The following is a 15136-nucleotide window of genomic DNA, read 5'->3' as shown; positions in this document are numbered from 1 at the left end:
AAAAATTAGAGTATAGAAAGAAATATTGTGGCATGGAGCTGCAACAGAACTGATGCTCAGGCAATTGCCCTAGACATAAACTTTTTGAAGAAGCCTTTTAAGCTGCAGATTCCAATTACTTTCAGCAGTATGTGTTAATTGCACACCAAATTCATGCTCAACACTAATTAAAACATCCAAAAAGCCATGGCAGATCCTAGCTGGCATGGCACCAACAAGAGCAACTGATAGGAAGACAAGAGATATGTTAAGTCACGAGAAAGTTGTTAAGGCATTACTACTAACAGGATTACCCAACTCTTTATGCTGCCAAGACACTGAGCAATTAAAAATTGCAGTATCTAACATAAAGCAGTACAAACTGGGCATTTTCTAAGCTACAGTGCTTCTGCCATCCATGCCTATATTAAGTAGTTTTTCCTCAATTTATACAGTCATGTGATACAAAGGCAAACAAGCATAGCAAGGTGACTCAGCAAAATGGAAAGTTTGCTAGTTTGTATTTATATTCACTTGTTCATCTCAAATCTCTAGTCTAGAAAGAATGTCAGCTCCCAAAGCCCTTTCCCTTTCGTGTTCTAAACCTGATCTTTAACCGTGTAAAAAATTTCAATCCAGATTTTCCTACCCAAAAGTCACATTAGGACACTAGCACAGGACACTACTCTGGCAAGTACCATGCAAATCTAAAACAAAATGGGTTCTGTTCTGAGGAGTTCACCGTGTGAGGAAGTTTGTTGTTCTGCTCTGTCCTTATAAGTCTAACTCCAACGTAGTGTTTGCTACAGCCTTCTTAAAATCTTTTTTTTTTTTCCTTCCAAATAAAAAACCTCCCCATAGCCTCAAACAAAGACATTCTCTCATATCAAAAACAACTACCACTTAACCGTACACCATCTAACCTGCCCATATATATGCATGAAGCTCCAAGTTATGAGCATGCTCCTTTGTTTGTCTGTGACCATTTATTTCGAGATTTCACAGGCAAAAAAACCACCAACAATAACATTAGTGCTTATCCCAGAAAGAGAATAAACACTCCAACAAATATTTAAAAGAAGAAAAATATAAAATCATCTTACTTAATTCCTACCATCTCAGACAAGTTGGTGAAAGAAAAATGGTGCAAGAGCTCAACTTCTTCATAAAAGAAGATACTTTAAGCAACAAATCACTCCATGCCAACCAGTCAACAGTATACTAATAGGGGAATTACTAGAAGAAATGGGGTAACTAATGAACTGAAAAGTATTGATTTACATTATTTGGAAGGGAAATGAGCAAGTATTTATAACAAAAATGCAAACTGTAAGGACTGAGATTGTTCTTTGATATGCTGTGACTGAAACATTCAGTATTATGCTGCCTAGATTATGATTTCTAATTGCTAGTGTAAATTTTATCCTGGAATAATGAGTACATTGCAAACTCTAGATTAATTACTATATTACAAAATATGCTACACAGTATGCTTGAAGATGAGACTTTTTTGGAGCAGAATGCATTTTTTTCACTCTCTGAAAACCTTAACAATCAGTGATTATTCTAAGCCCAGTGTTTGTATTTTGGGTTCTGATGGCAAAGAAGTAGGCCAACATCCCCCGCTTTTCTTGCTCACCAATGGCTAAAATGCCTTGAACGAGGACTTTAGTGTCAGCCTGTTCAAGCCCAGAGATGTGAAAAAGTTTTATTAACAGGTAAATGGCCTTAGTATCAGATAGGAACTAAGTGCCAGGGAAAGTTAGCACATAAATGGTGTAGTTAGTTTACCTTTCCAGTTATCTTGTTACACACAAGCACTTTTTTAAGTCTGCTCTTCTTGGCCAAATGTCACTTGTTTTATCAAGTGTTTCTGAAACCAAATTTCATGCATTTATATCTACAATATATTTGTTACCAGGAAATCACTAAACTGACTACACAGACTTCATGTGGCGGGGGGGGGGGTTGGAGATTCATGATTCTTGAGGTCCATTCCAACCCTGGCCATTCTGTGATTTTGTGATTCATCTGTGATACTCCTCTGGAAAATATACATATGTCATTTTCCATACATGAGAGCTAGTAGAGACCATGAAACATCACAGCAGCACAGCAAAAAAACCCCAGCTGAAATAGCTGAGAACACACACATTCCCACTTTCACAATGGATTTTGGTGTGGAACACAAGAGTACTGAGTACATACACAAGAAAAAAAAAAATTGCTTTGGATGATTTAAGCCCATTAATTTCAGCTAGGTCCATTTGCTCTAAATTTCCCTCTTTCTCCAGAGACTCAACCCTCTTTCAGCTGAGGATGCTGCAGAGGATTATCTGCTGAGCCCATTAAATGCTGCTCCAGGGTTGGCCAAAGGCACTGTTACTGCAGGATATAACACCTGCAGGCCTGACCAATCTGCCTTTGGGCAAAAGACAGAATACTGGCACTGGGTTGCTGTGCACTACATCCAGTTTTATTGTTGCTCTCTCTATTTAAAGCTCCTCCAAATACTTTCTGTAACACTAATCCATATGGAGCGTTTCTCTATCAAGCTATACTTCCTAATATTCATCCTGAAGTTGTTATTTCACAATCCTAATCTGTAGTTGTAATTATTCCCTCTCCTCCCTTAGTTTATTCAACTACTTACATGCTCCTAATTATAGGAAAAAAGAAAATCAGCTTGTAATAAAACTGAAACTTACTTTAAGTATCATGCATACCTATTTAATTACATATGATAGTAGTATAATAATGCAGGTAAGCCATAAGGACAGTTTGTTCCCTGGGAAGTTCCCTGCAAAAAAAAACCTGTCCTGAAATAATGGGTTCCTCATCCAATGGTGACCTTCACTCTTCACCTCAGTGGAAAACATGCTGAGGTGGGACATCCTGACAAAGTGCCAGCTCTGTGATGTTATATAAATCAAGAGAGTCACCCAGTCTACACAACTAGGTGGAACATGCCACATACCCAGCCCAGGCAAGTGGATGTTTTCTGACCTCCCTTCAGGATATTTTCTAGTCCAACCCCCTGCTCAAGCAGAGCCAGCTAAGAGGTTGTCCAGAATCATGTCTAGACAATTTCTGAATACCTCCAAGGAGGGAGAATCTGTAACCTCTCTGGTCAACCATAGTACCATTTCATAAAGCAAATAGGAGCTGTGGGATTGCAACAGTCAATTACTCAGCTTCTCTCAGTCAAGAAAACAACTTTCTGCATTACCTCAATACCAAAGATTTGACACTCCAAGAGGCTCCCCCATGGCTCATGGGATAAATTGATCCTTTATAAGCTAGCAACTGGAATCCCTCTGGCAGAGATGCTGTCTTGTGTACACTGAGAGGAGATGTGATCTTTGAGATACATAATTTCATTTTGAACAGCTCCAAGAAAATTCCTGAAATCTTGCTATTTGTACTTTTTCCCATGTAAGGGTGATGAAAATATAGTTTCCCACCTTCCTGATCCTGTCAGTGATTTTCATAAGTCTGGTGTTTCCTCCACTCAACTTCTTCTCATAAGATGAGATTACCCCTATTCCTGAAGGTCCCCTCTTGTGAAAATAGTCATGTGCTCACAAACAGAAGTCTCACACTACTTCAGGCATGTACAGACACAGTGCACCTGTTATCATTTCCTTCTCCCCATCTTCTTAGTTTATCTCCTTAGTATTATACTCAGATATTATTACTATGTTTTCTTCTATCTGAATACAATATTTTTTCTGCCTATATCCACTTAAAGAACTCCTCATGCTTCAGTGCTTGGCTCACTGAGTGATAAACCACTGTCCATGTTCATTTGATTCTCATTTAATAGTATTGAAAATACTCTGGATTAAATGAATGATTCACAATTTTGAGCATAGATCCCATGTGAAACTCTGATTCTTATTTTAAGTGTGAACTTTGTTAATATAACGTACAGGATAATGTTAGTCTCCATATAATTTGCTGTGTGTTTTATGAAACAAATATGGAGTAATGAAAATTTTCTGTATTGACAGTAATCTTTCCTATTTTTGTCCCAATGAAAATATATTTTGTCTAGATACAATATTAAATTTCATACAGAAATAATCTAATGAGTTTGGTCATCCAGAACGTGGCATGTAAAAAATGACTCAATTTGACAACAGTAAGTATTCTCTGAGGACTTCTACCAAATTCTCTACTGTCCTGAAATTAATTAAAAGTCATCATGCCAATGATGGACAAGTACTTGAGTGTCTTTAAAGACAACAAAAGCATGTATCATATTTATTGCTCTCTGACAGGGCATTAAATACACTGGAAATCAACTCTCAAATCTGATGTAGAGTATATAACTCAAAGATGTAGTAGTTTCCTTCTATAACACAATCTCTCTTCGTTTCTTAATGCAATAAAAGCCTAAAATATTAAATATACAAAAGAATTAAATCACAATTTGTGAAACAGCAATAATATTATTTTGCTTCCAGCATTCTAAATCTTTAAAGTTTAACTAAAATAAATGTAATATACCAGCATCTTAAACAGTGTTAGCACTGTAACCAACATTTAGAACTGCAAGAAGTACAACTTTATAAAAATTACATCTGCAGACTGTTAAAGGAGAATCTGTAAGAAACGTCAAACAATACTGTTCCTTGTATACTTCACTGAAATAACATAAAAGTTGCATCTGGAATCAGTTACTGGCACAGGACTTAAATAAAGTATTGCATTACATTTAACAAGCTAAATATTATTAATCATGAGTCAGATATAACAGAGTGCCACCCAGCTGGCTTGTAATTCAATTAATTTACCTTCTTGGGAGATGACAATGGACTTGGATGATTTGATGACTTTGCTGTCTAGACTCCAGGTGACAGATGCAGGGGGATCAGAAGAAATTCGACACTGTAAGACCAATTTTTCACCATCTGCTACTTTAGCATCCTGAAGCTTCTCTGTAAAGGATGGTGCTGTTCCTTTGCTTTGTGGTGGTGTTGGTTTGCTTGCTGCTGGTTTGTTTTCAGCTTTTTTCCCAATTATCCCTCCATCCACCACTGCACACCCATGTTCACATTTCCTGTCATTCTTCTCTTCTTTTTTCACTACTGGTTTGGGAGCAGGTGCTTCAGAATTGGGGGTGGCATTCTGTGCTTCAGAACCGGCACGGGCATTTGGTGCTGGGGTGCCAGCGCTGCCATTCTCTGCAGGGGGCTTCTTCTTTGCGCCCAGCACAGATCTGAAATCTGTAACTGCTGGTTTAGGAGGTGGCGCCTTCTCTGGCAGTGGGGTTTTTGGGGTGCCTTTCTTGGCCAGCACAGAGCGGAAGTCCACCTGCTGGGGAGCATGAACTTTCCTTTCTTCCTCTGACAAGGTCTTGGGTTTGACCTGCCGCTGCAGGTTTGCTCGGAAGTCCATTTGCTCGGCTGGGATTTCTTTCAGATCCTCCTCAGAAAAACTTTTGGTGCTGACTTTCTTGCCTAAAATGTCACGGAAATCAAGCTGTTCAGCTTCCTGCTGCCTCAGGCTCTCCTCTGTATGTTCCCGAGTTTCCACTCGCCTCTTCAGTACACCTCGGACGTCTTCCTGCTCTTCCTCAGCTGCTCTGGTTTCACCGCTGCTCTTTTTGAAGCCACTTGTTCTACCAAATGTTAGTGCACCATGATTTCCACCATCTCTTCTCTCTCCAGAGCTGGCTGATTCCCTCCCACTACGATCGAAAAAGAAAGGAAAGAGACAGCCAGGAAAGGGGCTGGTTTAAAAATGTCAGAGAACAATCTCAGTGCAGGAACAAAATGTGTTTATAGAAGGGGAGGTTGATTAGAGGAGCGCACTCCATTAGTTTATTGCATCAATGATGACTTCAGGAGCCATATAAGGGCACAAACAAAAAAGATCTTCTCTACTCTGGCATGGTAAAATGTGCTTAGCCTGTATGATGAAAACAATTTGTTGGGTCACATTTGGGGATTAGGTTGAACAGCAGCCAGCCTGGGTCTGTAAGGGCAGAGAATTAACAGAGCAAAAAATAGAACCCACCCATGCAAGTCCCTGGGAAAAATACTCACTCTCTGCGCATTTCTGCTCTGGAAGCTGAACTCTCTCGCAGCATCAGAGACACCTGGCAGCTGCATTCTCCAACTTGGTTCCTAAAATGTTTAAGCAAAACCACAAAAGCTGAGGTTTCTCCCTACAAAACTTTCCTCAGGTCAGTGACTAAAACAGCTCAAAGCCTGTGTGGCATTTGTAGTGGTTGAGTGAGTGAATTTGGTCTCATTTTACTCAGAGCCCAGCTATCTCAAATATCTTTTCCCGATCTGTTGCTGTCTACACTGGGAACAGCATACTCTCTGAAGAAAAATCAAAGCAATTTACAGAATGAAACAGCTGAAGATAAACATGCTAAAGGAAAACAAACACAAAAGCTGGGAAATTGAGGCAGAGGAGGGGGCTATTTTGTAAAGTTGAAACTTTTTCCAACTCTGCCCATTGTTTATTTATTCAAGCCCAAGCTCTTAAGTTTCCTAATGTTAAGATATTAAAAGCAGGGTCTCATTTTCTTCCCTCCCCCACAGCACAACCAATCAGCAAATCCCATCTACATGGATTGCTCCAGCCTGGGCATGTTTATATTAAAAAACATAAAAGTGTCACCATATATGGTGCTGAGTACTTATTCTTCCTTTTGCAGAGGAATACCACGGATGCCTTTCGAAAAGGGCTCCCATTAAAGAATTCATTAAAACACTCCCTCTACCCCCTCTGCACACTTCCTCCCACAGCTTTATATCATTCTTCCAGTCCCAAACAGCTCTTCTCCATTTAACACAGGAGATGCCAAAAGCAAATTTTATCTCCTCTAGGCACTGCTTCCCTCAAATACTATTAAGAACCTCCGATGTACTCCTTTAAATTGATTGAAGACTAGTAGAGATATCTTCCGTACATGAAAACGCTTTTGTGCTTGCCAGTTTAAGCTTGCAAACTCCTGGATGATTTTTGAAAACAAAAACAATTTTTGTTGCTGAAAGTATTTCCTGGGCATGGAAAAAAATTATGTGAACTGGGGAGAGAAAGGAAAGAGGCAGCTTTTTTTCCCCAATGCTGCTCTTTCAAAAAGCTCTTGCTAGATTAGAATACCTTTAAGTCAGATTTGCCCTAAAGTTTAAAACGTAGAGCTAGGAGTATCTTTCAGTTAGTTTCCCATAAATTGTATTGTCTGATGTGTTTTTAAATAGCACATGGGAATACATTCCTAGATATGGTTCTGTTTGTGTGACTAAGTTACAATTCAACTCAGTTGCAACTTGCAATGGAGTCATGTAGTAGGTAACATCATTAACACAAATGCAGCAAAAAGTTGCTTTTGTAACAGCAATTAGTTCAACCACCTTTTCAGATGGATTTCCATTGCTCTCTTTTGTTTTAGATAATGAAATAGGGATCAGTACAGTGTAGAAATAAAATCTTTCACATCAACAAGAAATGGCAGAGGTTGGCTGAAGTTACTGAATACAGATTTTGAGTTTGTGTCTGACTCATCATGTGATCTCAGGTAGAATCCTGCTTCCAGTGAAACCAAAAGGAGTTTAGTTTCTGATTTTAGAGAAGGAACACCATTTTTTTTTTTTCCTGTGAATTCAGTTGCAGAGTCTAAAAAAGTGATGTTACTAACACTGAGCAACTTGGAGATCACAAGATGGAAAAAGAGAAACAAGCTAAGGAAAATTATGGACTGGGATGATTTAAATGCAAAATTCAATCAAGAATATTTCTGGAAGCTTTGTAAATATTTTTTCATAATGTAAGTGAGGCAAGACACGTAGGGAAAGTTAGGAAAATAAGTAGAGTTTTGCAGTATACAAGCACTACTTCAAGTCTTTCAGGTCTCTGCTGTTTTGAGTCTTGGCAACAACATCACTTCTGGAACATGAGGTTCTCTGTGTTGGGCTTTTATCAACAAAACCCTAGACAAAGGCAAACCTCAGTGGTTCTGTTGTTGTGGAATAATATAAGACACGGATAAAAGCTAAGCTTAGAAGTTATGCTGCAAACATTTGTCTGAAAGTGTTGAATTGTGCAGGATTGTTCTGTATAATGCTCGTGCACATGATCTAAGAAAACAAAACAAAACAAGACAAAAAGAAAAACAACAGCACCAAAAAAAAAAAAAAAAAAGCCAAAACAAAAACAGAGTCCCAGCTGCAAAGCCTGAAGCAGTTTTAAAAATAGCTCCCTGTCCTATTGTAGGATCAGTTTTCCCTGGAATGGCTTTTATGTTCAAAATATCTTGAAATATTAGTTTCTTGGCAGAATCTACTCAAATATTTTCAATGAAATGAACCTTAGATGAGACTTATTGTTCATGTATTCCTAGGAATCGCTCTGGAAGAAGAGGAAAAAAATGCACTGCTAATTACAACGTGGGGACATGTTGGGAATTCCAACTGGCCTATCAAGTGTGAAACAAGTATCGCAGAGCAAATCGCATCTTTAAAGATTGAACTGACAATGATAAGTAAGTTGATTACTAGCCATAGCTGATGCTTCAGTACAAATGCCTGTAAAGCTTCAGCATGAAGTTTTGCAACTCTTTTGTGAGTTAGTTCAAGAGAAATATACTTTAGAGCACACTGAAGTTTTCATCCTAAAGAAAGCAACTGATCTACTGGATCACAAATCTAGTGGATGTAGTATAGAGCCACTTTATTGGCTTTAATATGGATCCACTGATTTACCTCTCTTGAGGGTGCTTATAGCTGAAACACTAGTCATTTTATTTGCATTTTGCAACATTCAGTGGGAGAATTGAATGGGTAGAAGTTATGGCTTCCTTTTCTAAAAGCAGACAATGTGTTAAGAGCAGAGAACAAGGTTTGCAAACTGTATGCTACACAGAACTATATTTACTGTGGCATAATGAAAGGTAATCTTACAATTGCTTTCTATATAACCTGAACTGGTGAGTATTTGAGATACTAGTGATTAATAAGATGAATGTTTACATCTGATTTTAATCACAGTATCAAAATCTCTAAATAAGGTTAATCAATACTAACCAAACTTTTATGGCAGATGGCGAGAAGAGAAATACTCAGCTTCTAAGAAGACAAAGGTTAACAAAGCAGATGATTTTCTTAAGAAACTACAGGAGGATTTCTGAGATCTTGTGCTGACTCTACCATTACTGAGATGAAGGCTTTGCTCTCAGCCCACTACTTCCAATTTCTTTGCTTGCCTTTGCACTTAAGACATATATATTGATTGAAAGAAGCACACTGGGATAAAAGGATCCTAATGCTGGTGTCACTGGAAGGATGCAATGCGGAAGAGGAGAAAAAGATGCCTGTGATTTTCTAAATTAATAATCGATATTTCTTTCCCATTTCAGTTGTGACGGTTTCATGGAGACTCTGACTGATTTCTTGTTCCTAAACTGTATGGGTTGGCATTTTGCAGGCATGCTCAAATTTCAACAGATAAATTACAGCTGCATGCATGAAACTATTGCATGAAACTGCATGAAACTATTTTTTGTTGTTATTTTCTTGTTGTTGGTATTTTTTTTTAATATAGATATTTATGCAAGACCATTCTTGAAGCCTTGAGCAAGAATAGGCTCAATGGAACACTATCAGGACAATTAAAATGAAAGATGCAAGTGTAGAGGAATGAGAGGTCTGCGTAAGTTTAAAGCCAGGACCAGCAGAGGTTAGCATGACAGCTCCCTCAGAACTCATGCACCAAAAGGCAAAGCAAGAACATATCCTAAGTGATACTGAGGGGAGGAAAGAAAGAAGGCCAACCAGCAGTTACTGATGAATCACATGATTCATCACACCCTTGTCAGCTCACTCTGATGAAAGAACTGAGAAGATCTTTTGTTAAATTCCACTCTTTAAAGTGAAAGTTTTAATTTGTGAGCAGCCAACATTAAAGGAGAAATGTGAAGATATAAGAACTGAATTTAGGACTTAGAATAACGGAGAATAGGAAAATAGTTAACACTGGTAGGAAACCATGATCAGACTAAGCAAAGGAGCTGGAGAGAGAATGACTCTCGAAAAGCAGCTATGCAAAATGTTCCTGTGAAAAGGAGCTGAACAGTTAATTTGAAAAGAAAATGACTGTGATTTAAAATAGCTCACTGTATATTGTCAGCTTCTCTATATCCTTAGTGAACTGACTTGTGGTTTCTCAGTTTTTCCACATTTTTTAATGGACTTTGTAGGAGTTTCTGAGAGAAAGACACTAAATGCAGTTCTCCTACTCACAGATACAGTTAAGATTGCTTCTGAATACATAAGCAATTCTCAATCAACTATTAAAGACATATGCTGGCAGTTCAAAATCTGTTCAGATGATGTTATTTTCTGCTGACAATTGTTGTAGCTCAACTGGAAACATGAAGTTATATAGCTAACATTTAGCTCCATGAATATTCTTTAAGCAGATATAATAATTCTGATAAAGTAACTCACTTTTTGAATTTTGTACTAGTCTGAAGAATATGAAACAAATATACCTTGTTAATAGTAGAAAAAAAAAAGACAACACCATAAAGCAGACAAGTGCAAGTGACACAGAACTGAAATGGTAATGTTTTGTAATACTGCACAGTAACTGTCTAAACTGTCTACTGGACTAGTCAGCTTGGACTAAAAAAGTAGCATGTGGAGCAGAGAACTTTCTTACAGTATAAAGGACTCAATTGTCTATGACATTTAAATACATTTTTATAAAGAAAGGGACAAATATTAGCCATGTAAGGCAATACATCTATGCACAGTAAATAGCAGAGGATTATGACATTTGACTGTCTAAAGTTGTACCTTTCCTTTTCTAAATCCACTCAGGGAATATGTAATTAGGCCCTATCTTCACCATTATAGTGGAAAACTGTTACAAGCACTTTGTGAAAGGTAAAACGAACCAACTTCTGTATAAAATTCAGGCATTTCAAAAACAGTAGGGAAACATTTTCTCTGCTTAAATCTGTGGATCATACAATCTAGTGGAATAGGCCTCCCTGGCGAGGTTGTTCTATGGAAAGCAGGCATCCTTACAAATATCCGGAGAAATGATAAAAATGACCCCCAAAAAATGACTCAAATAGAAACACAGCTTAGGTTTCTCCTTCTGGAGACCCAAACTGGTTCCCACATTGCTGCAACAAAGCTTTATTTTTTCAAGATCCCCCAAAAAACTGTACGCTGCTTTGTCCTCTCTGACTCTTATTGTATTTCCTCTTTCTGTTTGATTAGATCTTTTATCCCTCCACAATATTCAGTTCCATTAGTACTTTATCATTTGGTGGAAAAAGAAGGGAATAGTTTGGCTCAGGCAGAAATTGCAGCTTTAGGGTAAATATAACTAATTGTTCCAAAGGAACAATCTCTTTTCACAGTAAACATACCTGAGCTGAATTTCATATTGCCCTGTGTGATGAGACTGTACATTCCTCAAGATCAGTGTGAAGATATCTTCATTTTGCAGGATTTCACAGCCTGTTCCTGGTGTTATTTCTTGCCCATCTTTAAACCAGTGAACGGTGGGGAAAGGATCTCCAGCAATGGCACAAGATATAAGGACATTTTGCCCAGCAGCTGCTGTCACTGATCTCGGTTTGCTAATGAACCAGGGCTGGATGCCATCCTGAGGTTCTGCAGTTTACAAACAGAATTTACAAATCAGGAGAACATGCCAAGCTTCAAATTAACTAATAAACTAATTTCAGGTGAAGCAAACAAAGCAAAGTTGTTTTGAACACTCAGGGTATAAATTTTTAATCTGAAAATAACCCAGGCTTTAATTTTGGAAGTCACTTAACGTTGGTACTAAAATTAATCATTTACTTGGCACTTTACTGGCTCGATATAGTATGTTAAGGACAAAACAAAAGGACTTTAAAGCTGCCCTAAAAGGAATCCTGAAGATTTGTCCTTAGAGAATATGGGTAGGAATAGCCTTAAGGGCAACTGACAGTACTATGACTGTTGTTTAGTTCAGAGATCATGTGATAAATCATTAGCAATTGCATAAAAACACACTGAACTCAAAACACCGACCCTAAAGGCTAGAGCTCAGAGAAGACAGTGACAACATCGCACAGGCCCACCCCCTGAGGCAGAGCTCTTTGCAATGCTGGAGTTAAGATCCTTTATGCTAAAAATAGTGAAAGTATAAGTAATGACTATAGGAAAATAGTTGGTTTACAGCAAGATTAGACAAACTCTAGGGTTATGAAGGTAATGAATACCCAAATCACAGAAGATCTATAAGTACTTCAGAGTTTGCGCTGTGGGATTTATATCCTACATGGAGATTCAAAGCTGTATTTTGTGTATCCACTTCTCCAATTGCAGAAATCAGGTGTTCCTCATTAGCTACTGTTACAATACTAGTGTTAAAGCGGAGACACCTGGCTCCTAGACAGCTTTTCCAAATAGCCCGTGCTTTAATCAGATAAAAAAAACAACAAAAAACAAACAAAAAAAAATCATTAAATGGTTTACATTAAGTCCATAGCTAAGTAAGCCTCATAATTATCATCTGAAGCTGCACTTAGCAGAAGTTTTGGACTGTCCCCACGAATAGGATTCAAGAATGCGTTTTTGAAATAGTTACATAATGTTCCAGAGTGAAATCATTTTCTTGAACTTGCTTCTGCTCAATATCCTTTTTAATTCAGATGCATGAACTGAAAATTCCTAGCACCCTTCAAAATAGACCTTATAAACACTCGTCTGCTTTAAATAGACACTCCTCCAAGCACATTACAGTGATTTCCTTTTAGCGTTCCCTGTGATGGAGAAGAACTTGACTTACCTTGCACTGTCAATGTAGCCTGTGTTTGTGTTTCTCCTAATTCATTCCAGGCTTCACAGGTGTATTTGCCTGTGTCTTCAGGAAATACTTCCTGGATATACAGACTGTATTCATTGCCTTTCTTCTCAAAGTGAAAATCTTCTGTCTCCTGGATTTCTTTGCCATTGTGCAGCCAGATAATTTCAGGACATGGGTTAGCTGAAAAATAGGAAAGAACAAAAATCAGAGACACACACAACTCCCCCCCTAACTCTGATTAAGAAATCACGAAATTCAGTTCTTTTTTGCCTCCTGACTCTGCAGTGTCATTTTCAAAACTTTCAGAAATTTCTCTAACTCTGTTCATGCTGTGCAGCATGGAACAGTTCTAATTCTGCATTATCAGAGTTAAAATATAATTGAATAATGGAAGGAAGTATACATCAAGGAGGGGAAGTGATTTCCAGTTACCACAGTGTGAGCTGTCATGGGTTTCTATTACCAAAGTTCATACCAGGACTGCTTTCTTCTGCAGCATTAATTCTACCCCAGCTGACAGGAATTCAATCTTGTTCAGTTCAAAACAAAGGTTATTACATGTCCTCTGAGACTCAGTTGTAGTTCAGTAACAGGACTTGATAATGACCTGAAAATTATTATTCTAGGAAAGGAACATTTGCAGAGGTCTGAACACATTAACACTGAACAACATTCATCCAGCCCGAAGAATAGACTAGATAATATTAGTTTTCACTTTTTAAAAAATGGTTCCTTGAAATACTTTCAAATGTAGCACTTGCTAGAAGGAAAGGATAATGGCAAAAAGCACAGCTAGACTGAAATTGTTTAAATAATAATATTCTATACCTACACACCTGATACTTCCACAGTCATTATCACTTGACTTCCATCCATTACTTTGAGGTCAGTCAGTCCTTTAAGGAAGATGGGTGCAAAAGTCTTGTTTAATTTGACAGCCTGTGCATTTTCTGCCTTCTTACTGCTCTTCTTTTCTGTGAAGTCAAGAGGAGAACAAGAGGGCTTTCTTACTGGAATTTTCATTACAGGCTTTGTCCTTAAGTTCAAACTGATTTGAAGTCAGTCATCTTGTTCCAGCTCTCAGAGGGTAGCATCGCTGAGTCCACCCCAATACAGATGTTTTCTTCTGCCAGTAATCTATATACAATTGTAAGAAATGGGACCTTTCTCCGGAGACCTCTCTACTCATTGTTAACATCTATGCTAGAGTATCACACAGATTTTTAGTCATTTCTCCCAAGTACATGTGCTCAAGTACAAAAAATCTCAACAACTTGTACCAATAATTCAATGCTTTTAACCAGTGCTGAATTCGTACAAATCTTAAAATAAGTAACAAGTTGCTATTCTCATGATTGATGAGTTAAAAATTTAAGCTCACAGGAATATAGAATTTTTCACTCTGCATGAAATTAAAAACCATTTGGTCAATTAGATGGTCAGTATAAAATGGGTAAGAGCATAAAGTTCACCATGATCCTTTCCTGTATTACAATTAGCCAAACAACTGATTACGGAGAAGGCTGAAATCTGAAGTTATCAACATATATCATAAAACAAACTGTTGGATTACAGAGGTTTTTTTGTTGAGCTATACAATCAAATTATTAGTGCTGGAATTAAATGAATCACTCTTATAAATAAGATCTAGCTGCTCTACATTTCCAGTCTCTGCGTCATATTCAGAGATTATGAAGGAAGGCCATTTAACTGTGTCTTGTATTGTACGCTATACCAGGAAAGACACTTCTAGAGCTGAAGTAGTGATCATGACCAAATGTAGGAAGCCATAAATATTTATCGGTCACTTGGATACACTTTTTGTTTTGTTTAGCTTGAGTTCAGACTTCTTACGTCTTTCCTCTAAAATGCCAACCATACTTTCTTTCCATACATAAAAATAACTTCATTTTGATTATTCTTACCTTCAAAATATTCAAATGTATATCAAGGCCATCCAAAAGAGTATTACAGTAACACAAAATGCCAGACTGGAAAAAAAACAGCCATTCATAAAATTATGGTAATTATAATGAGCTGAAAGCACCTTACAGAACAAGTCCACTGAAACTCCTGGAAGCCAAAATTTAAGTTTGTCCCAGGGCTATTTGAGCTCTATGTAAATTTGGAAGCTGCATGAGAGGAAGTTTTCCCTCTTCTGTAGTAAAGCTTTTTCTAGCCAAAATCTTGTCTCATTGGCTTACATCTTAGGTCTTTTCCTGGCACTAAGCAGCAAGACATTGATACATGTGAGAATGGAAATATGGGACGTAACTGAGACCCACTCAGCTCAGTTTTATGGACTTAGTGCTCTGAAATACTTGAT

At 37.7% G+C, this 15136-nt stretch overlaps 1 protein-coding gene across 3 annotated transcripts in view; it reads right to left on the bottom strand.

Moving 5' to 3' along the window:
- MYLK (myosin light chain kinase) overlaps positions 1–15136 on the bottom strand; it is a 176859-nt gene that overhangs the window by 61363 nt on the left and 100360 nt on the right. For all 3 annotated transcript variants that reach the window (XM_048954167.1, XM_048954165.1, XM_048954166.1), the window contains exons 12-16: positions 13647–13784; positions 12793–12990; positions 11381–11627; positions 6033–6113; positions 4779–5674 (exon numbers count right to left, since the gene is read on the bottom strand). In XM_048954167.1, coding sequence (XP_048810124.1) covers positions 4779–5674; positions 6033–6113; positions 11381–11627; positions 12793–12990; positions 13647–13784 — 1560 coding nt within the window. The remainder of the gene's footprint in view (positions 1–4778; positions 5675–6032; positions 6114–11380; positions 11628–12792; positions 12991–13646; positions 13785–15136) is intronic.

Source organism: Lagopus muta, chromosome 8 (assembly GCF_023343835.1).
Source record: "Lagopus muta isolate bLagMut1 chromosome 8, bLagMut1 primary, whole genome shotgun sequence".
In the NCBI taxonomy this organism is placed as follows: domain Eukaryota; kingdom Metazoa; phylum Chordata; class Aves; order Galliformes; family Phasianidae; genus Lagopus; species Lagopus muta.
The sequence above is the reverse complement of the archived record's forward strand: the minus strand, read 5'-3'. Positions and strand labels throughout refer to the sequence as shown.